The 19701-nt window shown below is 36.2% G+C and overlaps 1 protein-coding gene across 1 annotated transcript in view; it reads left to right on the top strand.

Moving 5' to 3' along the window:
• Nucleotides 1–2877: 2877 nt before the first annotated feature.
• Nucleotides 2878–19701, top strand: part of LOC121326418 (BMP/retinoic acid-inducible neural-specific protein 3-like) — a 35273-nt gene continuing 18449 nt past the window's right edge. Inside the window, exons 1-5 of the mRNA XM_041269673.1 lie at nucleotides 2878–3682; nucleotides 6892–6996; nucleotides 7921–8212; nucleotides 15013–15203; nucleotides 17642–17826. Of these exons, the coding sequence (XP_041125607.1) occupies nucleotides 7968–8212; nucleotides 15013–15203; nucleotides 17642–17826 (621 nt within the window). The 5' untranslated portion in view covers nucleotides 2878–3682; nucleotides 6892–6996; nucleotides 7921–7967. The remainder of the gene's footprint in view (nucleotides 3683–6891; nucleotides 6997–7920; nucleotides 8213–15012; nucleotides 15204–17641; nucleotides 17827–19701) is intronic.

Consider the following 19701-nt stretch of genomic DNA (forward strand, 5'->3'; position numbering starts at 1 on the left):
TCATTCAGTGGCACTGGAACAATTTTTAAAGTGGGGGTGCTGAAAGCCACTGAACAAAACTGTAACCCCTATATATGATGGAAGCCATGCAAAAGGCACCCCCAGCACCCCTAGTTCTAGCGCCCTTGGGTTCATTCCTAGGTTTCTGTGGAGTCCAGTCATTGCTTAGCAGAAAAGGAGCTTATGTCATGCCTCTCCAAATGTAATGGAATAAAAAATGAGCAAAAACACAGCCCTAAGATGTATTGCTTCAAAGTAAGCAGTATGCCTCTCTCTGGAAATAATACATAGATATTTCTTCCAGATCTGATGTCTTCGTTGGCATGCTTTGTTGTATGTCAATATGAACCATACTATTTAACATTCAAGCATGACATCATTTCATACAAGCCATGAAAGCCTTTACAGTGAATCATAGATTTGACTCAATTAAATACATTCTTCATTCAGTGCATTATCAGTTTAAAACTGATACATATAATAAATACATGTTGGGAAATATGCTCCACTATGGGCAAAATAGCGAAAATCTGGCGTATTGGGTTCAAACGGAAAACTACAACCTTGTTCAAATGTAACTTAATGTGACGACTGTTTCTATAGCTAAGCTTTCCGTGCCCGGCTCCACTTTATCAGAAAGCAGACTTTTCTCACATTGTCCATCGGTCTCAAAACACCAGTTTGTCTCTAAAACAAAATCTAAATATATTAATAAGTTTAAAAAAAAAAAAAAAAAAACCATCTCAGGGGATTAAAAGTACACACCTGAATTGCTTAACATTAATAACATTATAAACTTAGCACAACTGCTTTGGGACTATGGCCCTATATATATATACATATACATATACATACACACACACACACACACACACACACACACACACTTGCCTATATGATGCCCACAAACTCGACTCTCTAAAATAAAACTCCAGGAACAATTTCCAAGAGCAGATTATCCCAAAACAGATAGAAATAACACATTGAAAGTGGCACCAAAGCCATCAAGAGATATTAATCCAACGTAAATATGAAGTTCAAACATATTGCCCAGTTGGCTTATGTAGCATTTTTGTCAAATGTTCCATTGAAAATCACTTCTATTACCAAAGAAAAAATAATAATAATAAAACATTGAATCACTACTATAAATGCCTGTGCACAGTTATTTTTTTTAAGTTTTATTGTGGCATGCATTCTAGCTTTAATTAAATAACTATTTTGGAAAAAATTAAGGCTGCAGACTCTGAAACTGGCATTACATTATCGAAGGGTGAGAGTTTCATGGCTTAATATTCGAGGCTGAGATAAAGGCTTCTAAACTCAAAAAGAACGTCATTGGAATAAAATAGAAGTACGAAGCTAGTTTTTGTTCCCCCTTTTTTATTATTGGTAATTCATCACTAGTAGCGTTGACATGGAATCACTTGAGAGTTTAGACACAGGACATGCACAAGATCAATATCATGTATCATCATAGCACTGAATTAATACTTTGTGGGCAACGAACAATATTGACATGTAAAAGGAGTTGAAGCTACAGACTGAATTAGTATAGTTCTAACCCCAGTGGCGGATTACATTTTCAGACAGGTGCTTGAAGTACTGACAAAGCAACATGTGGATACCTGGGTGTTTGTTATCCAGTGCATGCCTTGCCTTTTACAGCAGGTAAAGATGAAAAGTTCTAGACTTTAGCACTGTCAACTTTTCTTCTTTTAGCACTAAATGAATTAGTCTTTTTAAAGGATTAAATAAAAAACATGAATGATTTTGCATCACTGCATCACTCACCTAGATCTGTATTTAAAGCTGATGGAGATTGGCTATGTAGGTCAAGCCGAAATCCTTCGCTACAACCTGAATACTCATCCACTCAGAAACTTTATAGCATTTAGCCTGGTCAGTGCTTGGATGTGAAAGCCCTCCAAGGAACATCTTGTGCTGTGAAAGATTCGTATTTTGAAGTTAACATTACTATCCCATAGTAATGGTTTGTAAAACTAACAAGAATGCTGGTTGTTATTGTTTTATGGTCCCCCTGTCATTGTATGTAACTGTTCTCACAGATATTATAATTAATAATGTGAAAAGTATATACAAATGTTTGTTAATGACAAATTGACTGCACAAAATAAAACAGTAGCATATTTGTTTATTACATTATTATTATTATTATTATTATTATTTATTATTATTATTATTATTATTATTATTATTATTATTATTATTATTATATCTGGCTGCCTAACATCAGTGTAAAAAATGCAGTACACTCTTCCAGTACTGAATATATAACTCCACATAAAACACTTTGATGATACATTGTTCCTGTTATTGCATCACAATAATATAAAATTTCAGAGGTAAAGGTTATAGGCATGTCAGAACTCATATACACACTTCAGACAAGTTCTCACTTCTCAGTTCAAGCTCTGCAAGCTTGGCAGGCACCAGCTATGAATGTAAACAAAGGGCACAAACTGGGGCTAGAGAGCTGCTTTGTGGGATTCGGGGTTACCCATATGTAATAATAATTATTATATATTATTATTATATTATTATAACTTATTATTATATATTATATTAAATGTACACTATGTGTTTATACAATAACAAGTTATTATCTTTTATATTTTGCCTATAAATCTTTATTTTATTTTATTATGATTTAAAATATATTATTTGATTATATTAATAATATTATAATAATGATAATAATAACCCTCAATAATCATATTCGGAAGCTGTAAAACAAAATAATTGTTTAACCGATCGTGGTTCATGACAGCAAGATGCCAGCACAGCACGGGTGATGATTCCTTTTCAATAAGGCACTGTCATCGTATATCGACCCCTTTCATCCATGAAGTGAAGTGTTATCTGGATGCTGTTTTTTGTCCCTTCCTGTGTTCGAATGCTTTTAAAGTTACACATCCAATGAGAGCCTATGAGGTGTGGAATTAAAATCGATTGATTTGCTGTTTATTCGGAATGAAAGATTGACTGAAAGGTGTGCGTGTGGGACGGAGGGTGGATCCATACTGCCGGACCGAAGCGATGGTCATAGCCAGTTAGTCAGAAAAGTGGAAATCTACACGGAAGCAAAATGGGAGAAGCGGTAGACGTATCTCATTTTCAAAATAGCACTAATTAATCCGAAAGACTGAACAGCAGAAGAAGCATTGGATTGGCATTACCTCGATATTTATCTTGCAAGATTTGCATTTCACATCTTTTCGAAACTAGTCTCCAGATAGCTACAGTATATGATGAGAACTACCGAGACACCGCAGAAATGCAGTATAAACATATACACGTTTAAACTTTGCAGTTACAAGTGTTTTTTCTTTTTCTTTTTTCTTTTATTTATTTTCTTTTTTGCAGTTTCCATTTTTTCAATGCTGCAGTAACAGGAGCGATTAATTAAAAAAATCAGACCACGTCCTTTAAAAATGCTTTCTTCCTCTTTCTAGCAGCGATAATGCATTTTTTCACTTTTTTTTTGTTTTATGGGGAACATTAATCGGATAAGTTGTTGTTTTAAGTGGAAAACATAGTGAACATTATTTCATCTAAATCCTGATATGCTACTGAAACCGGCTAGTCTCGGAATACTGCACTTTGCAAGCAATTCTTTGTGCCATATGAATCTGGAGATGACTGCGAATTTAGCAAACAGGTATGTGTTCACTGTACACTCATATGAATTATTCAGTAATTCAGATATATACACTGTATAATTGGTATACCGTACCGAGAGCAAGTTGAAAATAATTGACGGCAGGGATTGGCAATGTTTTTCTTTTTTGGGGTGTTTTTATGTGTTTGAGGCGGAGGCTGAAAAAATAACGGTCTAAAAAGTGATTTGGGAAACAGTTAAAATAGAGCAATACTTTTATTTGTCTATTTTTAATGGTTAATTGACCAATTTCTTGACCAATTTCTTTGGAACCAATCATGCCTTAGTACGGCTAGGATAAGTTCAATATATATATATATATATATATATATATATATATATATATATATATATATATATATATATATATATAATTTTATTGATACTAATTTGAAAAATATTTTAGAAAACGACAATTAGATGCTGTAATTCCAACATAAATGTTTATTTACAATTGTATACTTGATTTCGTAAGACAATAACAACTTTTAATGTCATGTCATATTACCAATAACAGTACATCCTATTGATGTAGGATGTTCACACGTGTTTGTAAAATTTTTAATAATGATTTATAAACATAATGTATGTATTACAGAATTGAAAGTTTCTGACTGTATTTGCAACGTTTTATAACTAATTAAACACTGATGACTGTACACTGAAGTATTCAATATATATTGATTATATATATATATATATATAGCTTTTATTATATATTATATATATATATATATCTATATTATTTATATATATTATGGGTACACACGCATTGACGTATTATTTCGAATAATCTTTATGCATAACGCATATAACATAATTGCGGTATTTCTTTAAATTAATTATTTTTACACATTTGTTTTTTTTTGTAACATTATTATACAACATTTGTTGATAAACTTATTCTTTATGAATCCATATACATTATAGTTTTCAGTTGCAATATATATGTTGGTCTCCAATTTATCAATAATTATATACAGCTGTCTTTATCCATGCATGCTGCAATATTGAGGGCTTTGTAATGCTTATCCATTTAGAGGTGTCATTTTTGGCCCAACTCTTAAAGCGACCACCTTTTATTTATTAAGAATTTTTATTTTTATTTTTATTTATTTTTTTTGTCATCTGAATTTAAATTATGATGCAATTCATGTTACACTAATCTTAGCATTGATGGGTACCTACTAAGAACCAAAAAAAGAATAACTGGGAATTTGTGTAATTGTCTACAATATTGTTGATGTAAACGTCTCCTTAAATCTTATTCATAGGGCAAGATTTTCTGAGGAATTTGTTGAACTGGTATTGGCTACCAGTATAATGTATCACCTGTAACAAAAAATGTAACAGCTTTCTACTGGCATAAGCCCTGTGGAGTTATTATTATTATTATTATTATTATTATTATTATTATTATTATTATTATGGTAGACCATTATGTGGTAGCATGGTTCACACCAGGCTTTTTAAGCCAGGTGGGCCGCCCCGGGGGAAAGTGGCTATCGCCGCCCGGCTGAAAAAACCTGATCTGCCCATCTTGTAGGTGCTACTGTGCCCTGCTGGGTGAAAAAAAAAAAAAAAAAAAAATCTTGGAACCACATGACAGCTGTGTTACATCTTGACACAGCATTTAACCAATTCGCTTCCTAACTTTATCTGATTGAACACACATTGGAATTTATAATATATGGACCTACTTATATAAAACCATTATGGTATGGTAAAATAGCCTACATTTTTATTTTAGAAATATATCCATAAATGATATTATGTCTTACTGGGGATCCATGGCCTCTCCTGGTTCCTTATGGTTTTTATATGAGTCATTGTCGGTGCAAGTGTTCAACATGTACAGTATACAGAATTATACTTGGAATCAATTACCAATAAATATTTTATTGTTTCTTTAGTTTCCAATCAAGCTTAAGGAAAGGAAACCATCACTCTCTGGCTGCCCAGTCTGAGTTGTGTTCACTTCATTGTGATAATGAATGACCCATTGGAAATCCAATTATCTTCGTTCTTATTCTTAAGGAGTGTGACTGCGGCTTTTAAATGGCTTAGTATGGTGGTTAAATGGTAAAAACCAAAACTGCTTGTGTCTTGAATTATTTTAAATATAGAATTCAAAACCTCTATACCTTTTTTTTTTTTTTTTTTTTTTTTAATAACATAAGTTATTAATGCATATAGTATACACATAAGTCACATCTGTTTTGAGACAAAACATAAATATGATGGTATAGTTACAGTGCATAGGGTGTAATTGGGGATGCCACCCCCCCCCCACCCCACCCCCCCCCCGCGCGCATTGTTTGTATCGAGAAGACACAACGTTGGCAGCAACATATGACTCCCTCTGTGCTAGTGCTGTAGATTATTGCCAATAAAGCTAGTTTCCATTAGGCACACTTTTACAAGATACTGTAAATGGTTTAATGTGAAAGTCAGAAATATATCCCTTCCAATCTGATCTGCCGGAATCTTTCTTGCGTTGTTTAGTGTTTACCATTACTTTTTTTATTTACATATACACTGTGTTTAAGATGATTGGCTTTTGGCACATAATCACACAACTGTTCTATGCAAAAATCAATGCAAATAAGTTAAAACGTGAGGATTTAGAGCTTGTGAGCAACTGGGAATAGTTTGTGAATCTTCTGTATGATTATTTGGATGTGAGTGTTCCAATGTGACATGCAATTGATTACCTCAAGCGATAAATAAAAAATATTCTCTTACAAATCTATGGCCTTCTCTGGTCACAATTTTACCACTGTAAGCAGCATTTTTCAGCAGTATTAAAATCAATATTTCTACCCATCATTTTCTTGAAATGTCTGTCCTCATCTAACTCTCCACTTGCTCATGTGTAGAACTAAAACAAAAAGGGGTTCTTGTTCTTTAATGTTGATATGCTTTTGTATCGTCCGGCTTTTCAGATGTTTGTAATTGTGGTTTTCATTACAGAGTGGCAGCAGTAAAACCAATTGTAACTTCTCGTGACGGTAAGGTGAACCAAAACAACAGGGTCTGATCCAGAAACCTATCTTCTAAATGTTAATGGATCATCTCAGCACGAGTACACGTTTCATAAACAATGTAGTGATGTGTTTTAAATGTACTCTCATTTGGTGCCAGTATCACATTCTTAAAAAAAAAAAAACACCTCTAAAAGGTTCTTATTGATTGTTCTTTTGATTTAGGTGTCAAGTCAGTCTTGAGTCCTGTTATAATCCATGAAGGCCTGTGGTTTCCAGAAGTGGTGCCTGACATGCTCTGTTTGGTTGGAAGGCAGAATTATAAAACTGGTAAGAATGTCCTTTTATTTTTTATTGTGTGTCTCAGTTTTTATGTGTGACTCAAACAAAACAAAACAGATTAATATCTGGCTTAGAAATACCTTGGCCATACTCCATGTACTAGCTCACTAAAGAAGCTGCATTTGGCGAGTTGAGTCTGTAGGCAGGCCTTGTTTATAATATTGTTTACAATATTTTGAATTTCATATAGCATAACAAATTATGGATGAAACAAATGTTCTTGAAGACAGGGAAGCTTTTGTTGACAGCAGAACTATACAAGAGATATTCAGCTTGCCACTGATTGCATAGTCGATTGGCTAGAGCCCCTTTCACACGGGCACTCCTACCCAGGTCCAGATCCACATTCTGGCTACCCGGGTTACAATGCGAAAACACGTATCTGGGTCGCACCCAGGTGGACCAGGGTTGAGTGAGACAAAATGCATGCCGGCCATTTGTAAACCAACGACATAACAAACAGTTGTGTTTATTCTGTTTAGTCACATTTCTGTTGCTTGAGACAAAGCGTGAGTCAGATTGCAGCAGGGTTGAAGACACATTTTCTCTAATCAACATTTGGGCCGACGGTTCAATCCAGAGAAGCTTGGATGGAAGCGTCCGTAACAAGCTGCTTCCGGGGCATTGATACATGCATTGTGAACTTGAATCTGTCGCCCAGGTCAACCCAGCTTTATCAAAAGCAGTGTGAAATTGCGTTCCCGACTCTTATGACACCGGGTAGGTTCTGACTCGGGTAGGTTCTGATTCGGGTAGAGCATGCCAGTGTGAAAGGGGCTAGGTGTCTGCTGCACTCTCTGTTATAAAGGTTTGGTTTGTTCTGGGAAGTACGTTGAAAAACTGGAAAACACTAGCTCCCTATATTTAGTTACTGAAAAACTGCTCTTCCACTTTGTTTTGGTGTATTCACAGGTCCCCAGGGATTACTAGAATGATGGTTCCAGGTCCACAGCTGAAGCATGACATGGTACTGGTGTGGCACTGCTGTTGTTAGGTGGCTCTCTCTCATGGTTCTGTCAGAGTGGACAGCCTTGAGCCTGCACTGCTGGGTTTTAGCTGTCAGCACCGCATCAGGTCAGCATGAGACCTCCGGGCCCATGGACTGGCTCCTGTCTGACAAGGGGCCTTTTTACCGCTCACAAGAGTATGCTGAGTTCATAGAGCGGCATCAACAAGGCTTCACCACCAGATACAAGATATACAGGTACGATATATCTGAGGATTACAAAGGCAAGGCCACCTCACACACACACACACACACACACACACACACAGACACACACAAACACACATACACTCACAAACACACACACTCACAAACACACAAACACACACACACACACACACACACACACACACACACACACACACACACACACACACACACACACACACACACACACAAACACACACACTCACACACACACAAACACAAACAAACACAAACACAAACACACACACACACACACACACACACACACACACACACACACACACACACACACACACACACACACACACACACACACACACACACACACACACACACACACACACACAAACACACATACATTCACAAACACACACACGCACACAAACAAACACAAAAACAAACACAAACACACATACACAAACACACACACACACACACACACACACAAACACACACACACACACACACACACACAAACACACACACACACACACACACACACACACACACACACACAAACACACACACACACACATACACACACAAACACACACACACACACAAACACAAAAACACACACACACACACACACACACAAACACACACACACACACACACACGCACACACACACAAACACACACACACACAAACACACACACACACACACACACACACACTATAATAATCATTGTATTCAATCTAAATAATTACACTATGCAACAAATTCAAGGGTAAGGCCATATTTTAAATATCTTTGTGAACAGGTCTTTAGTTTGACAGTTAATGTAGTAGGTAATCCTGAACGTTAATTTAACAAAGATAATGTATTATAAAACTTTGTTTTACCCAAAAAGAGAACCCACATTTCAACAAGGCTAGATTGAAGCATAATCAGCTGATGACAACTGTTTCATTAGTGTACATGTGGATCAATGACAAATGTTTTGTTTAGTGTTAACGCCCTGATTAAGGGTTGAAATGGAGTTTAGCCTTATTGTAATGCAGTACAGTGCTACTGATGTAGTGTTGCTTTAGGGGCTCTTCTGCCAAGGGAGCTCAGAGCCTAGTAGATATTCACCCAATGATCATTTACAACACAGTAAGGAAAATGTGTATATTACCATCGCAAACTGTGTGCTGCAAGCACCGTCTATTGAACAGCAATCACCACTAATGACTAGAAAGCATCCTAGCGTCTCCCTGCAGGCCTCCAGACTTGCAAAATGATGTATGATACCAGACACTTACAATCACAAATTCATTTTTAAAGAGCTAATAATGTGGGTTTTTGTGCTGTGTGTGTTTTACTGCATTATATTGGTATTCTTGGTATTTGTTTTTTGTTTTTCATTAAGTGTTTCTAATTAAGACCTGGTGCATGTCTGAGGGAACCAGTGTTCCAATTGCACAAAGTACATGTACATAATTTTAAAATGCAGACACAAGTGTTGCATTATGTAAAAAAAACAAACAGAAAAAACAAAAACAAAGACTTTGAACAGGTATGTCTAAAAACAGCTTGAAAACAAGGAGAGCGTCCCAGAGATCGAATATTGCTGAATGCAATCAACTTGCTCTTTAATCCCATACTCAGCATGAACCTCCAACAGAGTAAGTGTAATCAGGGAGGGCATGTATAATATTGCAAGCAAAATAAAGCATGCCAAAATGTTTCTGTCTGCACAGTACTAATATTCTTGCGTTCATATACACTTGGATGGCACAGTTTGCAGCAAGGTTTAATATTCTTCAGGCATTTCTGTTGATCATAAATTCTGGTTCGGAATTTGTAGGTGAAATTAATAAACAATGATTGCATTCAAAGTTTTTAGTAATACGGTATATGGTATTTTATCTAAATTGTCTTTAGACCAAATAATTCAATCTTTCACAGTATATAATTGGTATAATTGTCAGTGTTGAGCAGAAAATCTTGACACATGGATAATGAAACATATTCAACAGAACACTGCAAATGATACCCTGGATATCAATTAAATTTTATAATAACAAAGTAAGCTCATCACAGATAGTTAAATATTGTCTGCAATAGAGTTTCTTGAACCAAACTACAAAAGCAACTGCTATTTCTTTTCTTAAACCAGCTTTTCCTTGAGGTCATCCATATGCTAAACTAGCCTGACATACTATATGGTTTAATTTAAGACGCTAACATCAACTTCACTATTTCCATTATGCTCACAGGAAGCAAACTACCCTTTATAAAAACCATTAAATGGTTGGAAGCCTGCTGGAAAATTCTGAGTCAGTGGAAATGCAGGTGTGTTGTACCGCTTCAAAAGTTCACAGAAAGAAATTTGGGGTACTGCAGCTTCATAACTTTTTTGCGGTATGTTACTGTGTGAGTAATCATTGCAACAATGGATTACATTGGATAAGAAGAGACTTCACCCCTGTCTCTTTTTGGTCTTGAATTGGTCAGCAATGAACTGTCTTTATTCATACTGTCATGGAAAACCTGGAAAAGTCATGGAATTGAAAATGGTGATTTCCAAGCCTGGAAATACCCTGGAAAAAGAATACATTCAAAAAGTCTTGAAATAGTCATGAAAAAATTGCTGAGAATTTTTTATATTATTTGAACTGCACTATATGTTGTTAAAGACTACCATATGTTATCCATTTTAGGACATCTTCAGTCATCGCCCCTCCGAGTCAGTCTTCCTCAAGTCAATCCTCACCCCTCCTTGAATCAGTCCCTCCTCAAGTCAATCCTCACCCCTTCTCGAGTCAGTCGTCACCCCTCCTCGAGAAACTCGTCACCACTTCTCGAGTCAATCCTTACCCCTCCTCGAGTCAGTCGTCACCCCTGCTCTAGGCAATCTCCCCCCCTCCTCGAGTCAGTCCTCACCCCTCCTCGAGTCAGTCCTCACCCCTCCTTGAGTCAGTCTTCACCCCTCCTCGAGTCAGTCCTCACCCCTCCTTTTTTTTCCCCAGGGAGATTGGGGGGTTGGATGGAGTTGTCTGAATCACCCAATCAAACAACAACAAAAAAACATTTGTGCTTCCATTGGATGATGCCAGTGTAGCTGCTGACTGGTGCATTTAATGTGTATACTGTAAGCATTTTAAAAAGTACTTTAAAAGTTACGATGTGCAATTTCATTATTTGAATTTGTTTTTATTCTGTATTAATTAAGTTATATTCATTTAAAAAAAGGTAAGAGAGTACCAGGCAGGGTTTTTTTTATTTTTTATTATTATTATAAGGAAGTTAGTAGGTTTGTGTTGCTGAGGGGCCGTGAATGGATTTTTAAGTTCAACACCAACTAAATAAACTGTTGTTACTGATATTCAGCAATAATAATAATTTGAAGCAGTGGCATTTCAAAATAACAAAGTTGGTTAGAAATGTTTATTTATTTTTTTTTTTAATTAAAAATGTGTCGTTGTTTATTGAAATTCATTTTCAGCTTTCATATTAATCTTTTTTTTCTCATTTTCGGTCAACCCACGTAGGAATTTGCTTGCACCGTTTAAGATATTTTTCAAGCCAAGTAGTCTAATTTGTGTATACAAAACGACAATAGAGTCGCAGCCAGAGTCATCTCACTTTAAAGGCACCTGAAATCTTAAGGCAAATAAAATACTTTTGCTTCTGTTACTTTCACTGTCGGCCTGCTCACTGATCCGAAGCAAGTGCAAAACTTGCCCCAAAACTTAAATTAAAAAACATAAATGTTTTACTAGCAAGAGATGACTATCAGCAGTTATATTATAGTTTTTAGTTATTTTATTATGGGCAAACTTTGCCCTCTAACTCAATGGACCATATTTAGAAGCAACAAAAAGGCAAAGAATTTCTCAGAGGAATAAGATAATTTTAATGGTATAAAACAGGAAACAGCTCTTGACTGGTTCTTTCTACAACCAAATACTGTTAAATGTATACAGTGAAATTTGTTTTATTCAGCAAAGAAATAAAAAAAGTCTTTGCATTTGCTTCAGAATGAAGTCTTTGTTTTTAATAAAGTAAACCTGTGCTTCTGATATGGCAAGTATTTTGAACTGTCTTACTTGGGGAATAATACCTTCAAAAGAACAGTACTTGCTTTTCTTTGTTTAACACGTTCCTTTAATAAAATACATGTGGCTGTGCCATTTGATGTTACTTGCTCGTAATGAATGCGTGCTCAGTAAGCAAACATTTTATGCTGAAACACCTGCCCAGTTTTGTAGGTTTGCAATTACTAAAACTGTTTTCTTGGTTTCTTAGAGCTTCTTAATTGTAAAAACAAAATCAGTGCATTTGTGTCTCTACACTGGCAGTTAGTCCTTCCATTTGCAGCCCACTTTTTAACACAGTTAGGCACCTATGTATTGAGACACACAATTCTTGGACAGTTGCTTCTGTCATTGATTAAACACTGACTTTTTGTACTGCTTTTAGAATAAAGGTACCAGAACTGACGCAGTGTTATTGAATAAGAAAGCTAGGTAAGAAAGCTGACACAGCTAGGTTTAATTTACAACAGGCTATCTTCAATGGGTACACATTATATTATAAATCTGTCAGCTTAACAGTGAAGATACTAGGGAGTAGACAACATTTCATTTTTTAAACAGATTTTACCCAGATATTAAAGCAGCCAACCTTAGATTCTGCTGTGCTTGGTGACTGTAAAATAACGCCTGACTTTACCTGGTTTAATGTATAAAACTTCCATGTAGACTTCCAATTGAGATATCTCTAGGTGTCATAAGTATGAGTGAAATCCTTAATTACACACATTTATCTTGCGGGTGTAAAAAGGACCTGTTCCACATGTTTCGGTGCCAAATAGCCTAATATAGTGCTGGCGAAAGGACAGGCTAGCATTAATTAAAAAGCAGGATTTTATGAAAGAAAAGGACACAGAGGATTTATGAACTTGGGGTTTTGATACATTGTTATACATCTTGTTCTTTAAAAACGAAGGTACAGACAATTTCTTAGTTGACTGTGCCTTTTTAGTTGTCATTATTACATTACATTATATTGGTAAAATGTGTTGATTCAAGACTCCATTCCACTTCAATTTAAAGAAATAAAATCTGAAAATCTGTGACTTACGTTCTCTTTCTGGTTAAATAAAGTTGAATAAGTAAAACCATTGCTTTTGTATAACACTACTATCACTCAGGTAGACTAGGTAGAAACAAGGTTGAAGAGCCATTGTTTGACACTTGGAGTTGATCAGTGAATTATTGACAATAGGTGATGTTACCTGATCATAGTCTGTGAAATCCCTGAAAGATGTAAAATGCTGGCAGTACTAGTCCTGCATTGAAGTGAATAGAAAACTAAATGAAATTGATTCTTTCGGTCCTAGGTTAGAACAATGTGTTGTTGGTGACATCCTTTTAGAATATGGAAGAACCCTTATGACCTTGAAAAGACAACTTGACACTGTCTTGCTTGCTTTCAGTGCCCCTGCTTCAGGTGTGTATATTTCCCTGAGGCTAACCTTAGGGGTCTGGGGAATATTCTGAGAGTGTGATGGAGAGGAGAACACTGATGTCCTGTAAGGGGGGAAAAGGCTCCAAGAATGTTTAAATCCACCTTCGATCTGACATTGATGTTTTGTCCTTGAAGACTTTGCTATTTGTTGAAAAAGTCTGTGCAAAACCGAAGAAATTAATCATCATTGCCTAGACTCCCTACAGGGAAGACAGCAAATTGATAATCAGTTGTATATTAGAGTCGTGTATTTGGCTATTTTAAAGTAATTTTAATTACTCCTTTGTATGTGCAGTCAAGGGAACTTGATGTAGATTTGCATACAATTTACAAAAGGTTTTCATGGCAAATGAAAATCTGAAATCAGGAAAAAACAAGAATCACCTTGAAAGGTTAAGACGTACCTTACAACTTCCTTTGGTAACATTCCCAGCTGAAGTGCTTACAGAATGCTATTGTGCTTCTAGGACTCTAAAAAAGCAATTAAACCTGCTTGGTTAGTTTTACATTGACCTCTAGATGTGCAATATTACCAGTACTCAAGGTGTGTATTGGATCTTCCACAGTGTGTAGAATAGGCTCAGTTTTATGAGAAGGTAACTTTAAAATGATATGTGAATTACAGCTCCACAGTCTTATTATATAAAGAAGAAAGTCTGTTCCTTTCTGCATTCGGACCCCGGAGGAGCCAGTGCAACCAAACTTTGCATGACATGTATCGCAAATTTAAAGAAACCCACAAAAACCAAAAAATAAAATAAAAAATGGCAAAAACAAAAAAAAATTAAGTTAAAAAAAGGGAAAGGGGTTGTGACACCCGAGATTGGTAACTTATAGGAAATCATAAGGCATATTGAAATATTGCTGGGTACTTTAGGTAGTTCTTTATAAACACCATTATGAAACATTCCAAGCATGATTGGATGCAATGCGTCCGCCCTGAATTTCAGTTTCATCTTAGACATTGTAGCTCTGATCATGTTCCCTTTTTGTGGGAAAGTTCTCGATTGGTTTCATTCCTATCTATCTCATCATCGCCAATTTATCTCACAGGGCAACTGTATCTCAGGTACTATAAATCTACTTGAATGTAGAAATCTACTTGCATTGCCCTTTCATTTTTTTTTTTTGCCCACAGTGAAAGTTTAAGTGCTTGAAAAATGCTGCCTTTAGAGGGATGCTATGTTGCAGAAGGGCAGTAGTTTTAATAGCCAGAACACTGTCAACTGAGCTTGGATGTACTGTAAAAGTACGATTTCCTGTATCTGTTGTAGCAGTTGACAAATCCTGTATCTATTGTAGAAGTTTTCAGAGTTTGCTGTGTTCCAGGGAGTTTGGTCGATGGAAGGTCAACAGCCTGGCTGTCGAGAGGAGAGATTTCCTCGGCTCCCCCCTGCCTCTCTCCCCTGAATTCATCACCAGCATACGGCTCTTGGGGCGCAGACCAAGTCTACAGAAAATAACAGAGAACATCATCAAGAAGTATGGGACCCACTTGCTACTGTCAGCCACACTAGGAGGTATGAGCTTCCCATTTTAAAATGTAAACCCTGTATTTGTATACTCTTAAACTTGTGCTGAAGAATATATTTGACAGGTTTCATCATAACTGGATAAGCTGTTTTCTAGACATATGTAAAAATGTAGGTCTCCATCACTCACATTATAATACAAGTAAAATAGACTGAGCTGAAGAAATGTCTCAGCAAGTTTTATGACAAGTAGTTCTCTAGATATATGTAAAAATATTCTGTTGCCAATGGCATCTTTTACAAAGGCATCCCCAGTGGTGGAATAAGTCATGGGCCAATGCAATATAGTGTACAGTCTGTATCAAAGTGCAGTTTACAGGGACAAGACAGTAATAGTTGAAAAAAAATGACACACGTTTCTAAAGAGTCCCTTTAGGAATGTAAGGATCCTATGACAGCACAGCACCCTCACAGTCATTATCCTGTGACGTTTTGGTACTGTATATGCAATAGATCCAGGTTGTTCCTCAGGCAGATATCAAATTTGTGATCCTCTGGCTGAAAGCTTGTGTTTAATCTATGGTGACACTATTTATATTCATACCAGTGAGTAGATTGTCAGTCTTAACTGGTAGTCTTTCAATTTTAACTATTAGATAAAGAGAAAAAAATAGGTGTTTTTGCCTGCTGTATGAAGATTTGGACATATCATTTTTTATAATTGTTTTTTTAAGGCATAGAAATTTGCTGCATTAACAGAACCATCAGGAAGAGTGGGTTTACTTTATTGATTCATTGTTTGTTGGCTATATTTGGTGCACAAGTGTAACAACACCCTTGTACAGCAAAGAAGTGAAACCCAAGGGATGTTATCAGACAAGCCAGTCAATTTGAAATTCATTTGACCTGTGTGCCATTGGAATAGAGACCATTTCATGATTATTGTTAAATGCATTCAGATTATTTGAATAATATTCTGCTTTGCCAGCTAGCATGAAAAAGGTCAAAGACATTTTATGGCACCTCTTTGCCACCAAACCCACTAAAGCTCACCAGTACAGTAAAACATGCTAGTTGGGTCAAAATGCCCATTACCCTACAAGTCAACCAGTCTTAAAGGATAAACAGTGTATCTATAATACATATCAAATTAATATCCTTCATCCCTTAGTCAAACATTGTCAATTCAGAGTAGTTTACTGCTTGGAGACTGTGCTTGCATTCTACACTGCCTGGCGTGAGCTTTCTATGTTCTTTTAAAATGCAAATGTTGTTTAGGATCTTCATCACTGCCAGAAAAGCTTTCCTCTTAACCGCAGGGGAGCTAGAAGCAGCACACAATGAAAGGCAGAATGAAAAACACATTTTATGAATGGCCTGCCAAGCATATCAGCCTTAATTGTATTCCAGTTTTGCAGAACAAGTTTTGATCTGTCACAGCACACACACACACACACACACACAAGTTTTAATAATCCCTTTCTTTATGCAGTAATACAAAAATATATAAAATAATGGATATTATCCAGACACTCTAAACTTTTTCTGTTTGAATTTCAACTTTGAATCACCAACTGAAATGCTTTAAAAAATTGCACAAAATCAAAAAAATATGTATACTGTTGGATTAAAGTATGTTGAGCTCAGCATGTTACTGGTGCTTTGTCTTTGTTTAAAATGCATCACAACTTTCATCTGGCATACAAAATGAAATACTAAAGCATATGAACAAGTGTTGCTTTTACTGGTTCGGTAAATGATTATATGATGTCTACCTGCCATCACCCTTATAAAAGTTTACTGTAGTCAATTTACATGTTAATTTGGCCCCATTTCTGTACTCTTCATTTACTTGTCTTTACTATTGTGAACCTTGAATTTACAAAAACCTACAATATCATGCTTGTCTAAGCTTTATAACACCTTTAATCTTAGCATGCCAATGAAAACAACGAAAGAAAGCCCAGCTTTTATAGTATTTTCAGATGCATATTTTGACATATTTTCTTTAAATATGTTCCATGCATTTGTAATTTTTTTTATTTTGTTTTGTTTTTTTTACCTCTAATACCTCTTAATCATAATGAAGTGTTGAAATGTTTCTGACTTTTAATATTTTCGCTCATTTTAGCTAAATCCAGTGCTGCTGTAGAATCCTATTACCAATGGTCTTCCGTTCCCTCATTTCAGAACATGTCTGGTTGCTCCACTATAATTGTTTTCTTTGTGTCATGCCTGGTGAATTTTGTAATTTGACCATAATTTAATACTCTCTTGTATGAACTTGAAATGCATGTTTCTTTTACGATAAAAACAAAAATCAACTTGGATAGGGTTTGGCTGCAACAACAAGGGCTATTTGCCCATTTGAATTGACATTGAAATTCAGCATGCGATTCAACAAACCTGAGCCGCATGTTTCAACATTCCAGCGCACAATGAGACCCAGAATGCCCCATATAGTCCTGTTTTACTGTTCCTCCTAGGAGAAGAATCACTGACCATTTTTGTGAACAAGAAGGAACTGAGTAAGAAAAGCAATGACGCCATCAGCAACAGTTCAGCAGCAACTCTGGAGACCCTGCATCAGCTGGCAGCCTCTTATTTTATTGACAGGGAGAGTACGCTAAGAAGACTGCACCATCTCCAGATAGCAACCTCCTCCATCAAGGTACTTTAACTCTACTAACCACACTGTCCATAGAAACTTACTGCGCTTTCAAGGTTTCTTAAAAACTACCTTATATAGTTAATTGTGCTGGGACAACAGACATTAGTATATCTGTTATCTTTATTTTGAATGGAGTAGATACGTTGCCAGCATCTATTTTTATCTTTATCATGGTGAACAAAGGAAAACATTAAGGTACCGTATTCACAAACATTTACGACCATGATAAGTTAACCCTTGGCACGGCACCAGTTGTAGCAGGCTGGTCATCACTCCTGGAATGGATTAGCTTTGCGTTTTTTTTTTTTTTTTTTAATAAAGACAGTCGCAGACCAGTCTTGGGCTCTCAGAGTTCCTTTATTTTGCCTGCGTTGTGAACGTAAAACATGAAAGGGATGAGTAGCCGCATCACACAACACAGCAGCCTATTTCAATCAGAGAGAGAACTAATCACCTTTCATGCATGGCTGTACTTTCTTTAATACAGATCAAACCATTTTTCTAATATAAAATTAAGTCCCCTGTGGACCCATAGCAACGATGACCACAAGATACATACAATAAAGATTTATAATACCAACCTCAACAGTATTTTTTCCTTCCTTACTTTCCATAGCTTTCACTTTTTCCATTGCAATCCCTAATTTTTACCAAAATGAGTCAGTCCATCAACCTACCCAGCAAAGCTCTTGTAATACCTCAACAAGAACACTAGAGGTCGGTATTTGCATATACCATATAACTGTCAGACTATAGATCTGCTGTTCCTATGGACAACCTGGTTAAATCATAACCCTGCTACACATATACCTTAGTTGTTTCTTGCTAGTTATATACCTTTTGAAGTGAGTTTTTCATTTTATAAAGAAAATGGTGCAAACCCAGCTCTCTCTCCATCCTTCTTTTTTTAACTTTTCATATGGAGCATACTTTTGGAAACCAGTGCAGCAGTAGCCCTCTCTCCCACAGAACTGAACTGAACCCAAAAGAGGTGGCATTCCGCAAGCTTGCCTAAGGCACATCTGCAGCCGTATTAGTTTCCATTGCAAACCCCTGCATATTAACTATAAATGAAACAGCTTGGAGATTTCTATAAATTGCTTGATCCACAGCAGGGGCACGCAATGCTGCATGCATGTACTCAATAGTTTCTAGGTCAGCTTGCTGTTGTTGCTGAGATTGAACATTGGGGAGATTGAAGTCTGAAAAGTACCACTGGGATAAAATGAGCTGCCAATTCCGTAACCACAGGCACAGCACAGGTTAGTCAGGTCATTCTTCTTAAGTATCACTGTTCCTGATTCCTTCTGTGTTTCCCCCCATGAATCAGGAATTGTCTGTTTAAAATGTAACCCATTTCATACAAGTTGCTTTTGTTTTACTCACCTCTTAGACAAACTTTATGAAGATAGCAGTTTGAGCAATCAAGGTTACCTTGAAAGGTAATTTGATACACAAAAGTCAGCAATGTCTAAAATTAACAACTTCAGCTATGAAACAGAACTGAAATTGGTTGAGATAATGTGGGTGTTCTTGATACTGAATATTGATAGGCTGAAGATTTTAGTTTGTCTTATGTTTTAGAAACTGTTTTGGGGAGAAAGAGGGAAAAAGGCAGTTAAGACAAGACTTCCTGGTTTTTGGCTGATATATATATATCAGCCAAAAACCATTCACAATCACCAAAGAATGCATTTTGCTTGTTATTAGTGTAATTAAATGGTGGCATTTAAAAGTGTAACCTGTCTCAAAGGTCTACCCTGCAATAACTTTACAATTAAAACCAATCACAGTAACAATTGCTTTTTGGTTTCCAAGGGACCCTGTGACTACGAGTTATTTATGGAAAATTGGACTTGAATAATAGGCCCTGGT

Source organism: Polyodon spathula, chromosome 14 (genome assembly GCF_017654505.1).
Source record: "Polyodon spathula isolate WHYD16114869_AA chromosome 14, ASM1765450v1, whole genome shotgun sequence".
Classification (NCBI taxonomy): Eukaryota; Metazoa; Chordata; class Actinopteri; order Acipenseriformes; family Polyodontidae; genus Polyodon; species Polyodon spathula.